This window comes from Malania oleifera, chromosome 10 (assembly GCF_029873635.1).
Source record: "Malania oleifera isolate guangnan ecotype guangnan chromosome 10, ASM2987363v1, whole genome shotgun sequence".
NCBI lineage: Eukaryota > Viridiplantae > Streptophyta > Magnoliopsida > Santalales > Ximeniaceae > Malania > Malania oleifera.
Genome location: NC_080426.1, coordinates 75,363,695 through 75,385,697, shown reverse-complemented (window position 1 = coordinate 75,385,697; position 22,003 = coordinate 75,363,695). Strand labels below are relative to the sequence as shown.

Below are 22,003 nucleotides of genomic sequence, written 5' to 3'. Positions count from 1 at the left end.
GCTCCAGAAACTTCCCCACCTTTGCCCACCTAATTGACATTGAGTACTGCATGTTTCTCAAACAAACACTAAGGACTCTTTTCCATCCAATCAAAAATTGATAAACCATCAGCAAACCAAATGACAGCCTCTTTTGAGAATCTGACCCACCTATTATGAGTTCAAGAACAGATAAGGAGAGCACTTCTCATTTTGTGATCCAATCCTTGGACTCAAGATACACTCCTTGCAAGTTGCAAATAAATTCACAGCAGAGAGAGAGAGAGAGAGAGAGAGAGAGAGAGAGAGAGATAATGAGAGCACTTCCCATTTTGTGATCCAATCCTTGGACTCAAGATATACACCTTGCAAGTTGCAAATAATTCCACCATTCCTTTGCTGTGCAAAATTTTGAGAAATACACTCTTTGGCTCCACAGAATTATGCAACCAAGTTAAGACTTGAGCATTCTCCATTCACATTTGACCACTGATTTTTCAAAATCAAGAACCTTAAACATAAGGTTTAACTTCAGGACCAAAAACACATCCCCATCTTCGTCGATCAAGCAGAAATTTCTTGCTTACACTTGACCGATAGGAGTAGTTACACTAAGAGTTTGAATTTCGGCCACTGAGAATGACATAATTACCAATGCAATCTGATAAGACTACTGCGACTGCGAAGAAATTAAGGAAGATGAAACAAACAGTGAGAAAAGATATAGCAGATGACATTTGGTAACACTGCAACAAATTGGGATTTCTAATAAATTTGGCAGTATATCTATAGAATCAGATTACACTCTGGAAGATGTCAGAGAGGCGAAAACAGCAAGAAAACCTTGAAACAGACTACAAATTATAAGATAAGGACTGCAGTTAATAAACAAGAGAGTTGCAACTCAGCTATAGCATGGAATAAAGGCTGGATCCAGGGTAGAAATTACACCCAGACTGTGCTTGCATACTGCAATTTTCAAATCCTAGCTGTAAATATATTGAAATGCAAAGAAAAAAAAAATGCTTGAGAGAAGGAGAAGAAGGATGGCTCTCTTGCCATATGACTTTGTAAAAAAAACAATTCTGCCGTATATTCTCTAATCATCCAGAATACAAGGCAAAAGAATACAGTGAACAAGCATGTGTGCCTAAAATTGCACATGAAATTTGAGGACTGCACATATGACTAATGTAAATACTAGAGTCCCATTAGCAAAAATGTAAGGACAATTATAGAAAGGTAAGATCATACCCCGGCTCCAGGCACCGGCAGGTCTCTATGTCCATCATTTTCCTGTCAACAAAAAGAAACATAAAGACAATAAGCTAACAATTGAGAAGATTACTTTTTGAAGTAAATCCCTTCCCTTGGAAGGAATTGTCTCCAACTTATGTAGCAATCAGCAATGCATACATTAATCCCACTTCCTTGATGAGCTGCAAGCTTTTTTTCATACTTCTTCCGAATATCAGATACAATTTGACTCTTATTTTCCCCCTCCGTTTCTTCAATGTCGCTCCCGATTTCTCGGCTTCGAACACCTCCAAATTTCTCAGCCAACTCTTCCTCAAACTCCAAAGTTCTTTGCAATGCCTAGAAACATTTCCATTAAAATTAAATAAACCAGCTGCTATGAAAAGGGAACAGAAAAATGATATTGATCAAGGGGCAGAATACAAACATATTAATTGCAACAAGTAGTTCCCGTTGTTGATATTCAATGCAAACATCATATACATATAAAATGGTATTGCCCTTTTCACAAGGAAATCTATTAAAAATGAAAAAAAAAAAACAAAAAACATAACAAAAAAAAAAAAACAAACATAATATACGAAAAGGAAGTAGAAGGCATGCCCAAATGAGCAGGAAAAGGATTATAAAAGAGCCAACCTCCAATCTCTTTGGAGATCATTGAAAGCTATGATCTTAAGAACACCAAAATCTAATGATCAAAGCATGCCTAGGAAAACTATTCAATCCTTAAAAAAAATGACAAGGCTTTCCTTAAAATTCTACAAATCCACACCTCAACAAGAAACAAAGTATAGTGAACCAATCACAATGGTACATCATCTTTCCTTGGTTGCTCTTCCAAAACCCCAAAATTTGACCCTTCTAACTCACTTTAATTGGCCAGCACACATCACTCCTAATCTAGCACACAACTAAAACTCCAAAGATGGGTAGCCATTTCACAATGACGAAATAGATGTTCAGTTGTCCCCTTGGAAGAAAGACACATCACACATCACACAAAAGCCAACAGAAAGTGTCAGGCCTTCTCATCTGCAATAGACTGGCGATAATTCTGTTAAAGAGCAACTCTAAGCAAGAAGGCAACACACATTGTCCAAGGCTACACCATCATATTGGGGGAATGGGGAGGAGGCCATGATAGATGCAACCTTACTCCACATTTTGAGAGTCCAGGAGAAGCTATAAATGTTTAACAAGCATTTCTTTTCTGAATAAGAGAAGAAGATATTTCATTAATAGGAAAAGAATTTAAAATGAGGAGAATAAGACATCCCCATCAAAACTCTGGAACAAACCAGAAGAAAGAAACCTTAAAAACAAATAAAGACTAGAAATATCAAATCAAAAGATTCTTCCAATCTTGCTAAACTTCCATAAAGCTAACTTCCTTATAGCACCCAAAACTAGCGCACCACAAAGAGCCCAAGTATTGAATCTTTTCCCAAACCAGCCGCCAATTCTATTTTTTCCCCCAAAAAAATCAATTCATTACGCTCCAATAATAAACCCCACAATACAACAAAAATACCACATTTTCTAAAGTACAGCCCTAGCCATCTTCTATAACCCTCAAAAGAAATAGCCAACAGTTTCTCCACCTATGCCAGGCAAGCCCAATTTTCACCTAACACACCAAATAACTTATTCCAGATTCTCCAAGCAAAATCACAGTATAAAAAAATATGAGATGACAATTCAGATTCAAATGACAGAGCACGCACATTTGGAGATAAAGCCATTGTTAATGGTTATTTAGTCATTTAGCATTATTATTAATTGTTAAGAGTTTCGTGGTCATTCCAATTGTACTTGACATATATTATAAATAAAGGGAGAGACCTATCATTGAGTTTAGGTCTTCCATTTTACCCAATTATTCAACATGGTATCAGAGCTATCCACCAAGAGGTCTTGGGTTCTAGTCTTGCTACCTACATTTATTGTGTGGTGTTTAAAGAATTATTGTGTTCCCTATCATGGGTGTTATTTATCGTATGTTTATTTCTCCACATGTGGTTGGGCTGCACATGCGGGGGAGTGTTAAAGCTTGATATACATTGTTGGCTCACAACCTAACAGCTCAAGCTTTAAGGTAAAGTGGTAATCTAACATGGTACCAGAGCATGATTCTAAAACCTAAATCCTAAGTGTTACCAAGGTCTTAAATTTTGATTTCGACTCAAATTTCAAAGCTACAAAAGTACAGAAATTTTGAAGGAAATTTCAATTTCAATTTCAATTTGAAAAAATAATGGAAACCAATGGTAAAGCAGGGAATTCTTTGTGAAACTTTAGAAATGGTTAATAGACATAATAATGTAAGTTTTAGGACTAATCATTTCAAGTTGAATACATCTATGTTGTGTATGAGGTGGAAAGTTGTAATATAGTATGTGTATCAAACGTATTTGTAAGATAATGTGCATTAAACATATTCAATTAATAAAAATGAAATTCACAAATCATTTAAATATAATTTATTATACAAATAATGATAATTTAGACATGAAGGGTTAAATAAAATGTTGTTGTAAGTTTATTTTTTCATATAATTTCAAAAGCACTTGTAACAATCTTTTGTTTCAATAAAAATAAAATAAAAAATTAAGAGAGAAATTTCACTTCACTCTTAAATCTCTCATTTGAATTCCAAGGAAATTTCATTGCAGAGTAAAATTTCCAACAAGTTTCGCTAAAATTTCGAGATTTGGATAAATTTCAGATAATTCATTGAGATTTCGATGGAATTATGCAAGATGGAAATCAACTACCATTTTGATTTCGAACGTGACGAAAACTGGACGACGGAAAGTTTGACAATTTCGTGGAAATTTAAGACCATGATTGTTACCACCACCATCAAAACTGAAGCCTAAAACCCATAATCCACTGCAGGTCTATCATCATAGAAGATTTTTCAGCTATGCAATAACCCTAGAAAACAGCCAGCACCAGCAGTATGTCAGACCAGTCGCTGAAACTTTCTGGGCAACACTGCCAGTGTGAGAACATCAAATCCACTATAGATTTGTCAAAACCAACACCACAATCAACTACAGACACTGCTGTTCTGCCCCCCACTGAAATCCCACCTCCAGGCAGTGTCACACGTGCCCTCACATGCTGGACGAAAGCTGCCGGGGCCGACCTCACGCGCCGTGTGTGAAGCCACTCTCAGGCATGGTTTTAACCTGAAATGATACAGCAGTGATCCAATTCTTCTATTGACATGTTATTGGAGTTTTACGTGATGTTTTTTGCCCAAAGTTCTTACCCTTTTTAGTTGCCCATGTACGGCACCCAAGGAATGGTTGTTTGATGCTTTGTGAAGCAGTATATCAATGGTTATTGAGTTTATTCGGTCTGAAACAGTGGGATTTAATGTGTTTTATCAAAACATCAAGCTGATGGACATGTGTTTTGCTCAAAGATCCAATCTTTTTTGTGACCATGCACTCGTGGTAATTCGTTAGTTGTTTTTTGGTGCTAGTAACAGTCATTGGTGACTTTCTTGGACTAGTGGCAGTGCTCATAAGTTGTTTTTGTGAGGCTGTGGCAGTGTTATAACTTATATAAGTTAGCTGGTGGTTTCTCCATGGAAGTTTCAGTGGTTCACTTCTCCAATTGTTCCAGTGCTGTGAGTTGCTTTCTTGGGGCTGTATCTGAGTTTCCTCGTGGTGTGGCAGTCTTATACTGATTTATTTGTGACTTGTTCATGGTTGGTCACCTTGTTTGTGGTTGTTCCAATTTCTCCAACAATTAATCTTATGGTCATTAGTCTGAGTTTGTGAATGTTGGGATGGAGTTTGTAAATCCTAAAAGTATGGTTTCTTCGTTAGTCCTTGGTTCAAGTAACCACGTACTATGACTATATCATAGGAGGAATATTCAAGGTTTCTACAGTATCAATCGCCTCAATGAGCATCTTATCACATTGCGTCTTTTGCCCAAAAAGGTAATCCTACAGTCTGTGTCATTTGGTGTTCTTCCTACTAGTCCTTCGATTATCAATTATGCTGCCGCTGGCCATATAACAAGTGCAACCAACTTCTTTTCTAATCTCTAGTTTCCCAAAAATCTACCTCAAGTTAGCCTTGCCGATGAGTCCATTATGGCAGTTAAGGGGATAGGAAGAGTAAATCCTACTCCTTCCATCTCTCTTTCTTCTGTTTTATACATTCCGAAATCTCCTTTCAATCTCATGTCAGCTAATAAGCTTACAAAGTCACTAAATTGTTCTGTCACTTTCTTTCCTGATTCTGTGGTTATTCAAGATCTAAAGACGAGAAAGACAATTGGCATAGGACGTGAGGCTCGTGCACTTTACTACTTTGAGCTGCCTTCTCCACCCATTGCCTGCGCAGTTGCAGCTACACCACTTCAAATCCATTGTCGCCTTGGTCATCCGTCCTTGGACAAGTTGAAACTGCTAGTTCCTACATTGAATTTTGTCTCTAATATTGAGTGTGAATCTTGTCAATTGAGTAAGCATCATTGTGTTCCCTTTGCATCCCAAGTCAACAAACAAGTGGTCAATCCTTTCATGCTAGTCCATTCCTATATTTGGGGTCCTAGTCATGTCATATCAATGTTGGGGTTTCGATACTTTGTTGCATTTGTTGATGACTACTCTAGGACGACTTGGTTATATTTAATGAAAGATTGTTCCAAGTTGTTTGATATATTTTGTGCCTTCAGTTCCCAAATAAGGACTCAATTTTGATATGCTAGTCAAGAAACTTCGTAATGATAATGCCAAGGAGTGCTCCAATACCCAATTTAGTACTTATATGACTATCTTTGGTATGATCCATCAATCCTTTAGTGGCCACACTCCCCTTGGGTTTGTTGTGCAAGAGGAGTCGAGCTAAGTATGTCGACTTAAAAAATCATTGTCTGGATTAAAACAATCTCCAAGAGCATGGTTTGGTTGTTTTAGTGTTGTAGTACTTCGATCATTTTTTTTTTTTTATCGTCATACTCCATCTAGCAGGATTTTGCTTATTGGGCATGTGGATGACATTGTTATCACTATCGATGATGATTGAGGCATCGAAGACCTAAAGATTTTCCTACAGAGTAAGTTTCAAACCAAAGACTTTGGACCATTGAAGTACTTTTAGGGTATAGAAGTATCAATATCTCATACAGGTAATGTGTTGTCACAAAGAAAGTACGTTCTTGATCTTTTAGATGAGACAGGGCTGTTGGGATCCAAACCTGTTGATACACCCATGGATACCAATAGTAAGTTAGTGTCAGATATGGGTGATTTGTTGCCTAACCCAAGTCAGTACAAGAGACTTGTTGGAAAAATGAATTATCTCACAATCACCCAACCAGATATATCCTTCATAACAAGTGTTGTGAGTTTGTTTCTTGATTCCCTGAGAATAAGTCACTAGGATGCAATAATTTGCATTTCAAGAAATCTCAAAGGTGCACAGAGGAGAGGTCTCTTATATCAGGATTAGGGTCACACTCATATTCAGGGAGATATAGATGCAAATGGGGTCGGGTCACCTTCCAACCGAAGATCCACAACTAGGTATTGTATCTTTGTCAATGGTAATTTGGTGTCTTAGACAAGTAAGAAACAAACTGTGGTGGCCAGGTCAAGTGCTGAGTCTAAAAATAGGGCTACGGTGCAAACTACATGTGAACTTGTTTGGTTAAAGAACATGTTGAAAGAACTAGGTTTTCCATATTCTTAGCCTATGGAGTTGATATGTGATAATCGAGCTACTATTCATATTGTCTCCAACCCTATCTTCCATGCGCGGAAAAAGCATATTGAAGTTGATTGCCATTTTATTCGAGAGAAACTTGAACAGAAGCTCATTACAACCACTCATGTGAAATCCGAGTTTCATCTTGCTGATTTGTTCACTAAAACCTTGGGAGGTGCTCGTGTGAAATTCACTTGTAACGAGCAAGGAGCATATGATATACGCTCCAGCTTGAGGGGGAGTGTTAATGATTATTTAGTCATTTAGCATTATTATTAATTGTTAGAGTTTGTTCTGTAATAAATATAAGTTAGTAAGGGTATTATGGTCATTCCAATTGTGCTCGACATATATTATAAATAGAGGGAGAGACCTATAATTGAGTTTAGGTCTTCCATTTTACCCAATTATACAACAACGTTCAAATGTCTCCATATCTGAAACAAGTTGTTAGTATTAATTTATTTAAGCACAATCAACCAAATGAAAGCCTTAATTTTTTGGGGGAGCTTTAGCCTTTCAAATAAATGTATATAGCGTGGAAAAACAATTACTCTCAGAAGAGTATCGCAAACTAACATTGTTATCCCACCCATTTTCGCCCAACCCATACTTACTTCTAATCAATCTATGTTGAAGGGAATAATCTTCTAGGGGAAAACTCCATAACTATTTAGCCAAGAGAGCGATGTTTTTAGACACCAATTTTCCAAGACATCCCTCTAATTTAGATCTACAAACTTCTTCCCACCTAAGTAAGTGATCCCAAATACCCCAACTCCCAACCACAAAATCTTTCATTATTTTCTCTATTATATTAAGATTATAAACAAGAATATGAGATGCTTAAGGAGAGGTGGGAGTGGAGGAAGAGGATCCTGATCAAGGAAGTTTTTGTCTAAATATTCACTAAATATTGTTGGAGCTTATGATAGAGTCAGTTGGAGATTCTTGGATAAAGTCTTTGCAAGAAAGGCTTTTGCTGAAAGGTGGTGTTGTTGGATTAGGGCTTGTTTGTCTAATGTGAGGTTCTTGGTCATTGTGAATGGAGAACCTAAATTTTAGTTTAGTGCTTCAAGGGGCATTAGACAAGGAGACCCTTTATCCCCTTTTTTGTTTGTCCTTGTAGCAAACCTTTTGAGTAGGATGGTGGGTAAGGCCATGGGGTTGGTTAGAGGATTAGAAGTGGAGAGATGGGGAGTGGTGGTTTCACATCTCTAGTTTGCTGACAACGCCATTTTCTTTTTAGATGATCATAGCCTTTATTTCAAGAGAATCTTTGGTATTCTCCATATCTTCAAGAGGATGTATAGGCTTAAATTTAATATAGGGAAGACAGTTTAGCGGCTTTGAATGTGTCAGTTGAATGTGTCGAGTGGGCTACTAAAGCAGGATGTGATATTCTAGATTGGCCGTTGACTTACCTATGGGTCCCTTTGGGGGGCAATCTTGAGCTGCAGAATTTTAGAACTAGGTAGTGGAAAGGGTGACGAAGAGATCAAATGGATGGAAGGGAGCCCTACTCTCCCTTGGGGGGAGAATAACCCTAATCCAAGCTAGCATTCTTTTATACTTTTTGTATGCTTTCAATGTTCCAGTAAGATTGCTAGCAAGCTCAAGAGGATTACAAGAGACTCTTTTTGGCCTAGCGGGGGTGTCTAAAAACACTACCCATTTAGCTAAATGGTTATGGCACTTTTCTCTAGAATAATCGTCCCTTTAGCATAAAGTAATAAGAAGTAAGCTTGGGTTGGATGAGAATGGGTGAGATACCAATGTTAATAATTGAAGATGTCCTCTAGGGAGTCTATGGAGGTTCATTTCTTTAACTTATTCGTCTTTCACCCCTCCCACTAAATCAGAAGTGGGGAGGAGTTCTTGTATCATTTTAGGAAAGATCTTTGGTTGGGAAACACTTCCTTTTCCACTTCTTTCCCTCACCTCTTTCATTAGAGTTTTGAGCAATATAGAGCCATATTTTTCTTTGTTGACAATTTAAGCAATCCATTTGGTTTCCTCGAATCTCCCTTTTAGGAGACCTCTAACAAAAAAGAGATGGGGGAAGTTGCCATCTTTGTATTCTTTATTGAATAGGAATAACCTTTCTTCAAGGGGGGAAGTTTGTTCTTGGTCTTTGGATCCGTCGGAGTGTATTCTTCCGATTTTTTTTTTTTTCCTTGAATTCTTCATCGGTTCCAAATCTTCATTTTTGCTCTATCCTACTATTTGAAAGATCAAGGCTCCCAAAAAAATTAAGGCTTTTACTTGGTTGGTTGTGCTTAATAATATCAATACTAATAATTTTTTGCAAATTAGGAGACCTTTGAAGGCTCTCTCTCTCTCTCTCTCAATGCATATGTGCTCTGTTACAAAAGCTGCGAGACATCTTCTGACCTTCTTTTGCACTGTGAATTCACTTAGAAGATTTGGAATAAATATTTTGGTATTATGGGGAAAGATTTGGGTATGTGCTTTGGTTTTGGACTTGTTAGCCATTATTTCTCAGGCTTTGGTAGAAAGAAGGATAGGGCAGCATAATGGAAGTGTGGTATTTTTGTGACTTTATAGGGAATAAGGATGGAGCATAATGCTTAGATTTTTTTTCCAAGGAAAAATTTAAATTGGGTGCTGGTTTGGGACAAAATTCAGTACTTGGCCTCACTTTGGGGTGTTGGCTATGGATTTTAGAGAGGGGGTAGCTTTTGGGAGTAACAAAGAGATTGGAAGCAAATGCTAGCTGTTGATCTTTTTTTCTTGTTTTTCTTTGCTATTTTTAATTATTCATTTCTGGTTTGTCCCAGTTTTTCTCAGGAGATGTCTCATTCTTCCCATGTAAATTCTTTATCTATTAATGAAAATTACTTTTGTTATATATATAAAAAAATATTCCCCAGATATTGGTATGATTTGGGAAAATAAAATTGAGATGATTGACCAAGGGCTTATCAGGAGTATTTGGGATGGTCAGTGTAGGGAAGCACCACACTCAGCCTATTAGCTAGAACTTTGGTGATAATCTTAAACACTAGACACTATAAATAGGTTTGAAGTCCCCCACCTTAAGGAATCTAGATTTCTTACACACTAGAGTAATAAAAGTGGAAATATTGCTCTCCCTCAAAATCCCATTCCTATAAAATTCAGCAAGCAAATCATCCTTAACAATATACCTGCAATCTTTAAAGAAAGCTAAATTAAACCCATTTGGACTGGGTATCATTAACATTATTTTGCATTTGGTTCAGATTTTGGGTACTAATGGACTACATCCAAATAATTTCAGTGGGCAGCCCACGGTTTCAGTCAAATTACCTTCTCCGAAGCAGGCCCAGTACCTATCTGAGGCTCTGCAAAATGTCTGTCAGTAATCAGGCTCTGAAACTGCATAAATTCTATTTTGAGGTGTCGGGACCAAAATTAGCTCTGTTAATTTAAAACAGTACAAGCCCAAATGCCACATAATGGTGGTACAAAGTCATGAACCCTACTACAGTTGTTTCGCAGTTGGAGAAAGAGCAGTCAACTAAATCCTTGTAACAAGCAAGAGATATCAATCCAGTGAGTCATGAAGGCAGGAATCTGTAAAAGGTAAATTTAGTTCAGATTCACGGAGTTCAGTTGATAATTCTGGTTAACGAAAAGAAAAAAAAACCCATGAAAGAAACACAGATGGAAATATATGTTTTTTCGGAATCTCCAAATGTTCAAAGGCTGCTAGAGTTGAGAGGGTTAGCAAGGGTAAGGAGAAGAAGAAATGGGGTGATGTTTCAGATAATGACAGTGAAATCACTAGTAGTTTGCTCGTGACAGTGCGTTGCTTTTGGATGGGGTTCAGGAACAATAAGGATATGCTTCTAACTACCCAGGGATATATCACGTGTCTCACCATCTACAATGGAAGACCTTTTCTACTTCTTCCAAGTGCAGGATCATCACAATTTCTTTCTACCCTCCACCATCCCCATGGGGATGGTCTACAGGGTTCAGAACAATTCCTCTTACTACAGGATGTTTACCTAGCCAACGCTTAGACCCAGCTCCACCCATATTTTTCTGGTTCACCCCAAAAAGCAACTCTTCTGCTCAGAAATTAAATGTTCCAAATGTTCCTAGAAATTCCTGCTCCCATTAGACCTCGTATCTATATGCATTAGGATCCCGATTCATGGATCTCTTAGTTTGAGAAATAAAAATAAGAGGATGAAACCATTTCTTCTAACTCTCTTCCAAATTCGAGAAATGTTGATTGATTGTAAATGGATGGGGGTTTCTATTTTTGAGGATGATGGAATGGATAAAAAGCAGCAGTGCATGAATGAGATTATGCCCACCCCTATGGAGAAGGTTCATGTGCATGATTTAGAAGCTAACAATTGATGGATAAGATGGGCTTGTGGATGTCTGATCATCGAAGAAACAAAGCTCAACACAATGGAGAAAGTAAGGAGAAAAAGAGCAAGAGGCAACTCGCAAATTTGCAGGGTCAATGAATTACGACATTAAGGGTTTAAAGAAGGGTTTTATTATTTAATTCTTGCAAAATTTTTATTTTTATTTTATTTTTTGTTTTATTATTTTTTATTTAATATATTTTACAAATTTCTTGTTCTCCAAATAATCTTATTCACACTAGAGACAAGACTAATAGGTCTAAAATCCTCCACTTTAAAAGAATTAGATTTCTTCGATACCAACGCTATAAAGGGGGTATTATTACACACAAAAGACTCCATTTTCAAAGAACTCACTAAAAGCTTTCAGCAGATCCTCCTTTACTATTTCCCAACACTCTTGAAAGAAAGCAATGTTAAAACCATCCGGAGCTGGAGCCTTATCTCCTTCCATCCTAAAAACCACCCCCATAACTTCCTCCTCATCAAAAGGTCTCTCTAGCCATTAGAGGTGTTCATAGTTTAGTTACCCAAACCGAACCTCAAGAAACTGAACTGAACCAAAAGTTTAGGTTCAGTGTTTCTATGAACTGAAATCGATCCGAACCCTTCGGCTAACTGATGTTCCGGTTAACCGACAATTCAATTCAGTTATCCAATTCAAACCAATTTTATAATTTTTTTATAAAGAAAAATGAGATATTTTACTCGGTTTTTGATTTAGTGTGTGCATTTATACTTTATTTATATAAATTAATCACCCAAGAAATATTTGTGCAGACTATTTTGTAACTTTAAGATATATTATATATATTATTATATAATAATATATAAAATAATTGATACATATTGTAAATAAATACATATATCTGTTCAGTTTGGGTAACCAATGTTTCATGAACATAAAAACAAAAATCAAACCGATAATCAAAAAACGTAGGAAAAAAAACCAAAAAACCAAAACCGAACTAAACAAATCTATAAATTGAAATTCCAGTTCATTTTGGATTGGATTGGTTTTCAAATATTTTTTAACAACCCTACTAACCAACACATCTGATCAGCAGATATAGGGTTATCTAATCCGCCTGCAATGATCCTCCTCTATATACAAGCCCAGGAAAGAGTTGGTGATAACAAAAGCAATATGACATTGATTATTAGACACTATCCCATCCCCCACATCTAACTCTCTAACCAAGTTCTTATTTCTTTTCACATTAGCTAGTCTTTAAAAAAAGAGATGAGTAGCAGTCACCATCCTCAGCCCACTTGAATTTGGCCTTTTTTCTCCAACTCCTCATTTCCTGAAACATAACCACTTCTAGCTCGTTTTTCAAGGAAACTCTCCTAATCTCCTCACTGATTGTAAAATCCAATCACATTATAGCAAAAAGGCAACACATATCATTGAAAGCATGCATGCAACTCAAACTAACATTCATCTCCAAATAAACATTCAAAGAACACCATTCCACTGCATTTTGGCATGAATATATCATTCAAACATACCCAATAGCACGCAAAATAAGGTACCGAGTGCCACTAGGACTTAGGATTTTACATTTTTTGACTCTCACATTCAAATTATGAATGTAAATCTACCTAATACATTTGAAAAACCTTAAAAACAGAATGAAAACCTCTGAAAATTTTTTGTATTTTTCAGAAATTTTCTGCAATTTTTATGAATTTTTATCAATTTATAAGCGTTGAAAAATATAAGAAAATACAATAAAATTTAATAAAAAATATGTTCAAGATGAATAAAAATCCATACAAAAATCCATAAATGTTTAAATGGGTTTTTCTAAAATTATAAAACAGAAATTTAAGGAAAAAAACTAAATAAAATAATTTTTTTAAATTAGGAACAGCTAAATTAGAAGAAAAATAAAAATAGATAATAAATAATAAAAAAAAATCAGGAAAACATTTATAAAAAAAAAAAATTGTTTTAGGCTGCCTCCTATTTTTTCATAATTTTTTTCTGCAATTAAAAATCATTTTTTATGAATTTTTGAAAATCAAAACAAATTATTAAATTTAATAAATAAAAAAGATAAAAACCAGTCGACGAGTCTCCATGGACCGGCGAGTGGTCAAACTAATCTTTTCCCAGAGGAAATCCATGCATTCCTTTCCATCCATAAACCCCATAACATTGCAAATACACCACACCTCCATGAGGCGGTATCCTTCCAAAACCTGTGAAAGAAATTGCAAATAAATCTTCCACCGATACAAGGCATGCCCAACTCTACCTCATAATACCAGACAACTTATTCCAAATCCTCCAACTTAAGTCGCAGTGTAAAAAGAGAGGAGAAGCTGTCTCAGAGTCCTTCAAAACAGAGCACAAAAACATTAGGAGAAAGAGCCTTCAAAGGTCTTCTGATTTGCAACAAGTTGTTAGTATTTATTTTATTAAGCACAACCAACCAAGTGAAAGCCTTAACTTTTTAGGGATCCTTAGTCTTCCAAATTATAGGAAAGAGTGGAAATGAAGAATTAGAACGGATCAAGAATTCAAGAAAACATTGGCAAGAATACACTCCTGACTAATCCAAGGACCAAGTGCGAAAATCCCTCCCAAACGAAAGATTACTTCCATTCAATAAGGATGGCAAAGAAGACAACTCCTCCATCTCCCTCTCATTAAGATGTCTCCTAAAATGAAGATTCTGGGAAACCAAAAAGGACTACTCAAAATCCCTAAGGAAAAACGATATGGCTCTATTTTTCTCAGCACACAAACAAAAGAGACAAGGAAAAAAAAGAAGGGGGGGGAGGGGGGGTGGGTGGGTTAGGGGGATAAAACTTCATTACCTAGCCAAGGGTCTTTCTAGAAGTGGATACATGACCCACCCCCCCAAACCACAAGATTAGTGTATGGGGTAAAGGAAGGACAAATCTAAGAAATGGACCTCCACAAACTCCCCAAGGAACATCCAGCCCAACTTGCTTCTTATTACTCAATGCCAAAGGGTAGATTCTTCTAGAGGGAATCACCTCAATCATTTAGTTAAAAGGGCAGTGTTTTTAGAAACCAACTTACCTAGACCCAACCCACCCTCCTTTTTTGGCTTACAAACCTCATCTCATTTGACTAAGTGATACCTATGGCCCCCCACTCCAAACCACATAAAGTCTCTCATGATTTTCTCCAGTTTACTAGAAATCCCTTTCAAAATCTTAAAAAAAAACAAAAAATAAAAAGGAATGCTTGAAAGATAAGCCTAAGTCAAAGTAATTCTACCCCCTAAAGAGAAGAGAGCCCCCTTCCTCCCATTTAACCTCCTCATCACCCTCTACACCACTGGACTCCAAAACTCTGCTGCTATAGGATCCCCCCCTCCAAAGGAACCCCTAGATGCCCAATCCAGAATGTCACACACTCACACCCCAGTTCAATGGCCCGCTCCCTAACACACTCGTCAAGTTCATTCAAAGATGCTAATCCACTCTTCCCCATATTAATTTTGAGACCAAACACCCTCTCGAAAATTTGGAGAATACCCAAAATACACATAAAAGGACTATGATCATCAAGGAAGAAAATGGTATCATCAGCAAACTGGAGATGGGAGACCACCACATCCTCCCTCCCTACTTTTACACCCCTAGCCAGCCCCCTCTCCACGGCTTATCCACAACCATGCTCAACACATCCTCTACAAGAACAAATAGAGAAGGGGATAGAGGATCACCTTGTCTAATGCCCCTAGAGTTGCTAAACCAAGATTTGGGTTCACAATTAATGATCACCAAAAACGACACGTTAGAAAGACAGCTCCTAATCCAATGATGCCAACGCTCACCAAAACCCCTCCTTGCAAAGACTTTATCCAAAAAGCTCCAAGCCTCCAACTTACTCTATTGTAAGCTTTCTCAAAGTCCAATTCAAAACAAACGCCCTCTTCATATTCCTAAGACAATCCTCTACCACCTCAATAGCCACAAGAATGGCATCCACAATTTGCACCACCCCACCCCCCCCCCCCCCCCCCCCCCCCCCCCGGCCCAAAAAAAAAAAAATGCACTTTGGGCACAAGAGATTGTATTAGCAACCCCTGCACTCTACATATTGGCTAAATCCATGGTAATAATTTTGCACACACTAGAAAGAAGACTAATAGGTCTAAAGTCCTCAACCTTAACAGATTTAGATTTTTTAGGCACCAAAGCTATAAAGGAGGAGTAAATACTTTAGGTCAAAGTCCCATTATCAACTTGGTAAAAACTTATTGGTAACAAGTTACAAGTAAAGAACCTTAAACTTTAAGCAAATGGTCCTTTGTGTCAGCCAATACATCCTTCAGTTTCAAGTTTAAACCACTCGTAAATTACAATAGCAGACCAGAATCTTACTAGCCAACTGCACATAGTTGTGAAAGGCAAAAAAAAAAATTAAATTAAATTAAATATGGATCCATCAACTACAACAAACAAAAATAGTCCAGAACTCTGGCTTACCAACAATAATGTCCCAACATCTGGCTTGTCTTTTAGGTTGTCAAGGATCTCCACAAGTTGTGTCCTGAAAAAAAAACAACCACAACACAACTCTATAAAGAATTATCATAGGAAAGAGAAAATAGTAATATAAATCATAAGAAGATTTGTGCACATTGAGCTGTGAAATAATCATGCAGCACAATCTGAATTCCAGCACAAAATTATCCATTGGAAAGAAGAACCATATTCTTTTATAAAACAATGGTAAAATATATCATTTGGTGTGTGCATTTCTTTCCAACAAAATCCCCCATAAAACACGAAAAGCAGCACACTTGCACAATCTATTACCATCCTCACTCCAATGAAAACCTCTGAAAGAAAAATTACATGCTTAGTTGCTAAGGGCCCCGTGGTATCATTGTGAAAAATCATGAAAATGAAACCAGAAACAAACTAAAAATAAAACCAGCAGTCTGTGGAAGTGTGGTATTTTTCTGATATGTAGTGTATCTGAATGGACAAGAATTCTTGGCTTTTTACCACTGAAAATGTCTTCAACTTTGCTTTGGGATAGGATTCAGTATTTGGCATGACTTTGGGCTTTTGCAGATGGATATTTTAAGGGGGTGTGTTTTTCGAATTTACAAGGTGAATGGAAGGATGTATTATTTTGATTTTAACTTTTCACTTTTTCATTCTTTTTCTTTCTTAGAATGATTTTTATGCCCCTTTTTTCTGCACATTCATTCTAATTAATAATATTTCTTCTCCTTCTATCAAAAAAGATATTTCTAAAACTAAAACAGATTAAAAACTAAATTGAAATGCTCATTTTTGTCCTTGAATTAAATAAAAATTAAAAATATGACTAAAAGAATAAAAATACAGAAATAATACAAATTAAAAAATATTATTATAAAAAAAGACGTACCAGAGCCACAAGGCTCCCCGCTTTGCAAGAATAGCGGAGGGTCATCACAATATTTGCAGCCTTACCCTTTCTTTTACGCAGAGAGATTGTTTCCTTCGACTCAGGCCCATGACCAACTAGTAGCTAAGGACCAACCTTACCATTGATCCAAGGCCTGCTCTCCAAAAAATTATAATAAAAATAGAATTTATTATTATTACAAACATAATTACTATATTTCAGTAGTCACTTTTAGTTCTACAAGAACCATCTTATTGTACATGACAACTGAAATTAGTAAAAAATATCTTTTAAATGACTAATATTTTGTTCAAATTTTAGGAAATTTTATGGATATTTGTATTTTAATTATGTTTCAAATTCACATTGTCATTCAATTTCAATTTTAATTAAAAATTATGTACAAAATGAAAGATTTAATATGCAAATGTTAATTCTAGATACTAATGTATTCTAACAAGATGCCAAAACTAAAAAACAAAAAATCCAATTTTCAATTTTTTTTCAAAAATAGCTTAAAACCAATAATAGAAACAGAAAACTAGCAATGCAAACAAATGTTGGCGTAATTTGTTTCTTCATTGTACAGCAATGAAAACAGAAACAAAAAATGGAAATAATACCAAACAGCCCCTAAGATTTCAACTTAAAGGCAACCCAACAACTGACCTTGTCAACTTACAAAACTGGATGCATAGCAAATATTCAACATGCCATGAGCGAGGAAAAATTTTCCAGATTTCCTCATTAGTTCTTAGTCGACGCTTGATCCATGCATATCTCCTTTCAGTCTTATCCAACTTGGCCAGCTCTAAGCAGAAATGCAACAAAATTTCACCTCAATTTAAATTCTCACATATACTGGTAAATATTAATTAAAACATAATACAAGAAGAAAATCAAACTGACCAGCCCCTTCAAAGATCTGCTGATATGATGTAAGCTCCCTGCTGCAAAAATTCTTTACTAACTCTTCCCTTACAGATGGTTCCAAAGCATCAACAACTAAGCAAGCCTCTGATAATTGCTGTAGCAAATTACTTGCTTCACTCTCTTTTCCTGTACCTAAGCTGTGTAAGCAAGAGATAGACAAAATGATTTAGAAAGTAAAGGTAGCATATTGTTCTAATAAAAACAAAGTGAGAAACAGTGTTATGATGCTAAGTGGATGTAAGCACCAAGCACTCTTGCAGCCTTGGAAAAAGTCTGCAATGCACAAGTACTTGATAAGTTTGAGCATGTCTTTTTGAGGGAAGAGATGAGCTAGAGGAAGAAACCTAAAATGAATTGGATGAGGAATATAACACGAGAGTTATTCAAGAGTGGCAACTAGTGAGTTGTAGAGAAGGAATTTATAAGAGTTAAAGGATGATAGAGGTTTAGGCACTAGACATCCGATTTTCAAACATTGTTGGCTTGCTTCAAAAAGCCAAGTATGGCCACTTCTTGATCAATCTCCTCAAAGGGGACACTGATCATGCTCTAGAGACAAATTGATCAAGCTCTAGAGATATGTATGGGCACTCCTCATAAATGTCCTCTTCGAGTAGATTGATCAAGCTCTAGACTACAGCAGACTATTTTTGTCACAATGTTTGACTGATTTCCAAAAACGGTTTGTTGGCTTCCAAAAATAAGTATGGACACTCTTAAAACAGTGAGAGAAGGAAATATCCCATTTGAGAAGATTGCACCAATCATATTTCCTACTCTCTTTTGATGAATAACAGAGGAGGAGTGCCCATACCTGTTTTTTAAAGAAAACAAAAATTTTGGAAATCAACCATGCATAGTGACAAAAATGTCCAGTTGTCTCTAGAGCTTCTGGAAGAACAAATTTTTCATCCATGTCATACATGTTTAGGACAATTGAAAGAGTTAATAGTACATCAAGTCCAATAGAGCCCTACAAGAATAAAGTAAAGTACAGCGATTGGCAATCAATATGTACACACTCCCACCAGCAGCAATACACAAGGTACACAAAACTAAAAGAGAACCCGCACATTACTAATAAGCAAAAATTTTAAGTGTCTGTTGTTGGTGATTCTCATATGGTGATTAAAGAAACAAAGCATAATGTCCCAAGCCCTCTCCAGGGCAAACGATAGTACCAAATCCACTAATAGCAAGGCAAAGGTACTCGTCCAATTAGTTTTCCCCGTGGCAATCCCTAATTATATGCTTATAACAAGTCATGACCTTAAGTAGAACTCTAATAATCATCATTAATAAAAAAAAATGTGCAATTAATTTCAAAGATGAGCACCTTGAAAAATCAGAAAAAACATGAGACTTCAATATCTGTTTGATGTTTTTAAACTTCTCCCTGAGTTCTGTAATCTTTGCAATATCCCTATAGCCTTCAAAATGACTGCATAATTGGTTTACAGCCTGAAATGTGTAATGAACCAAATTAGCAAGTGAAATCCACCTCCATATAAAAAATAACAAAATAAATTTAAAAAAAATAAAAAGGATGCATAGGAAAAAAAAACTCAAATTTATTAGATAAAAAAACTCAAAAAGGAATTGATGGATCAAACTGCTTATTACGCCAAGCAAGGACTTAAATTTCAGTTGAAACATCAAATTTTCAAATTTCAGAGGGTGTCGAATTGAAACTAACTGTCAAATTCATTTTTGAGAATTTTTATGGAAATTACAAAATTTTAGTAAATTTTGATGACAATTTCAATAATTTCAATAAATACAGCATTGTAGCTCAAATTTGGTGGGGAAAAATATATACAGAAAAAATGCACTTTGAAGCCCAAAACTAAGCATACCTCATCACTTCACCCTTGTTTTGAAGCCTTAAACTAATCATACCCCCTTTTATTTTTTTTTAATATGACTACTACTACTAAATGTTCTTTATTTTTGCTTGCTTTGCGACATGCAATTTATAAAACCTACACACTTGAAACTTCGGCAAAAGGCTCAGTTGTCCCACATCAACAAGTAGCAGGTGGCTCCCCTCTTTTATTAAAGATTAAAAAGCCCACATCTCCTCACCCATCGTATAACTCTGACAAACGTTTGAACAAAATTAGACCTAGAGAATTTAAAATTGACAATATTCTATTAAAAAAAAAATGTTACCGAGCCATGAATACATAAATATATAAAAATAAAAATATAAAATGGCATTTATGTTTCAGATTTCCAGGTTGGTTTTCTTGCAAAACTGAAGCCAAAAAACTGAAACCGAAAAACCAAACTAAAATGTCAAATGGTTTGGTTTTGGCCCGGTTTTCAGTCTGTCCGACTTTAAAAGCATGCTCTAATGCACATTAGGCTGGCTCGTTGAGGATCAAAGACTGTACAATATCTACTACTGCATATTGTACATTTGTGGGTGGTAATCTTGTTACACGGCGTAGCAAGAAAGATCTAGTGCTAAAGAAAAATACCACACTGTGGCTCATATTGTTAGAGAGAATGTGTTGTTGAATCCTCTTATGTCACAGATATGATTCTCAAATTAAGATCTAGTGCTGAAGCAGAACAACAAAGGCCATAGATATGTTTTGATATATTCAAATTGCCATTTATATAGTTAGCAACCTAGTGTTTCAGGAAAGGACAGGGCACATTAAGGTTTGACTGTCATTTTGTGAGAGAAGTTCTGTTGAACATGTTTTTAAGGACTCCATTTCTGAAATTTGGTGATGTTTTCATGGAGGCTTTAATTAAACACTTAGTTCCCACGTGTGTCTAGCCAACCGCCCGGTCGACTGAACCACTTAGTTCAAATCCACATGGTCGACCAAACCGCATGAAAATTGAAAAATTGCCTTGGAATCCTATTGTCTAGTCGACCGAACTTCCAGTTCAAATTTTACCTGGTCGACCGAACTAGAACACTTGGTCAACCGAACCTCACCTTCGATCGACCGACCCTCTCGGGTTGCTGAATTTTTACCGAGAGTTAAATTGGGTTAATTGTTATTAAACTCACTTAATTTTTTTAAAAAATACCCAGCGTATCCCCAACGGCTATATTCTCTCCCATATCTTATATAACCCTTCATTTGCTGAAATTAAACATGGATTAAGGTTCATGATTAAGAGAAATCCTTAGAAAATATTTTTGACCAAAATCCTTATACTCCTAAAATCCTTCAAACCTATTGCTAAAATTCTACCTTTTGTGTTTATCTATCCACTTAACTTGAAAGGTAGTTTCTTATATCTCTTACAAAGGTAATTATCTCCCTTGTTTCAAATTGTTTCATGCATTGATTTTTGGAGAGATACCTAAGGTTTTTCCCATTATATTTCACTCATTAATATTTGATTGGGAAAAACCCTCGAGTGGCTAGGAACCTTGTATCCTCATTGCAAGAGTTCATAAGCTCGATTTGTGCCTTGATGAAAAATTTTGAGCAAGCATAATAACCCTTTTATCCACTGTGCTTATTACTTAAGAAACATTATTTGAGATATGTGTTAGGGTTATTAAGAGCCTTTGGTTAATCTCATCACAAGCATATCGGCTTGACATCAAAAGCCTCACTCTCACAAACACACATTGATATACATTTGGTTGAGAGTTAATACTTGAGTTAATGAAATCTCACTAGAGCTTAATATCCTATTATTTGTGAGTGCATCATTTAGTTGAGCATATTGGTGCATATTTGCTTAGTGTAAAAAGTACTTTATTTGTACGCAAATTCCTATATCTTTTGTATTCCAGGTGTGGGCCTGAAGAGGGAGACTAGCTCTGATAAATAGTCCCGGACTGGCTTAGACCCGGTTAGGAAAGCTAGGTGCGCCATCCTGATAAAGCGTGCTGGTTGAGGTCAGCCCCGTGAATTGACGTGGTTGCAACCGGTGCCGCTCCACCCATGAAGTGAGCCATTAGTGGAATCCTCAGGCTTGCGAACTAGAAGTGGGGACATAAGCACATATGGCCGAACCCCAATAACATTTCTTGTGCGTGCTTTTAATTTTCAAATTTTAAATTCCAGCACATGAATGTTTATATTTTACTATTGTAAATGATTGGGTTTATAATTGCATAGACGGACCCTAGGTTGAATGTACTGCTGCTATTCAGGTTGAACCTAGGAAAAAGTTTTAAATACCCAATTCACCCCCCCCCCCCTCTTGGGAATACACCAAAGCTAACACATAGGATTTAAGGGTCGATCAATTCCTGTCCTAGATAATTCTAGGGTTTTTAGGTGAACAAAAATAGAAGGAAAACTAAATTTTATTAATCAATTGGTGTAGAGGAC

The 22,003-nt window shown here is 36.3% G+C and overlaps 1 protein-coding gene across 2 annotated transcripts in view; it reads right to left on the bottom strand.

The window, feature by feature from the left end:
• The window catches only part of LOC131166237 (vacuolar protein sorting-associated protein 53 A), a 116,459-nt gene that overhangs the window by 68,333 nt on the left and 26,123 nt on the right, over positions 1-22,003 (bottom strand). For both annotated transcript variants that reach the window (XM_058124585.1, XM_058124586.1), the window contains exons 6-11: positions 19,024-19,148; positions 17,664-17,824; positions 17,424-17,565; positions 15,839-15,902; positions 1,396-1,575; positions 1,234-1,275 (exon numbers count right to left, since the gene is read on the bottom strand). In XM_058124585.1, coding sequence (XP_057980568.1) covers positions 1,234-1,275; positions 1,396-1,575; positions 15,839-15,902; positions 17,424-17,565; positions 17,664-17,824; positions 19,024-19,148 — 714 coding nt within the window. The remainder of the gene's footprint in view (positions 1-1,233; positions 1,276-1,395; positions 1,576-15,838; positions 15,903-17,423; positions 17,566-17,663; positions 17,825-19,023; positions 19,149-22,003) is intronic.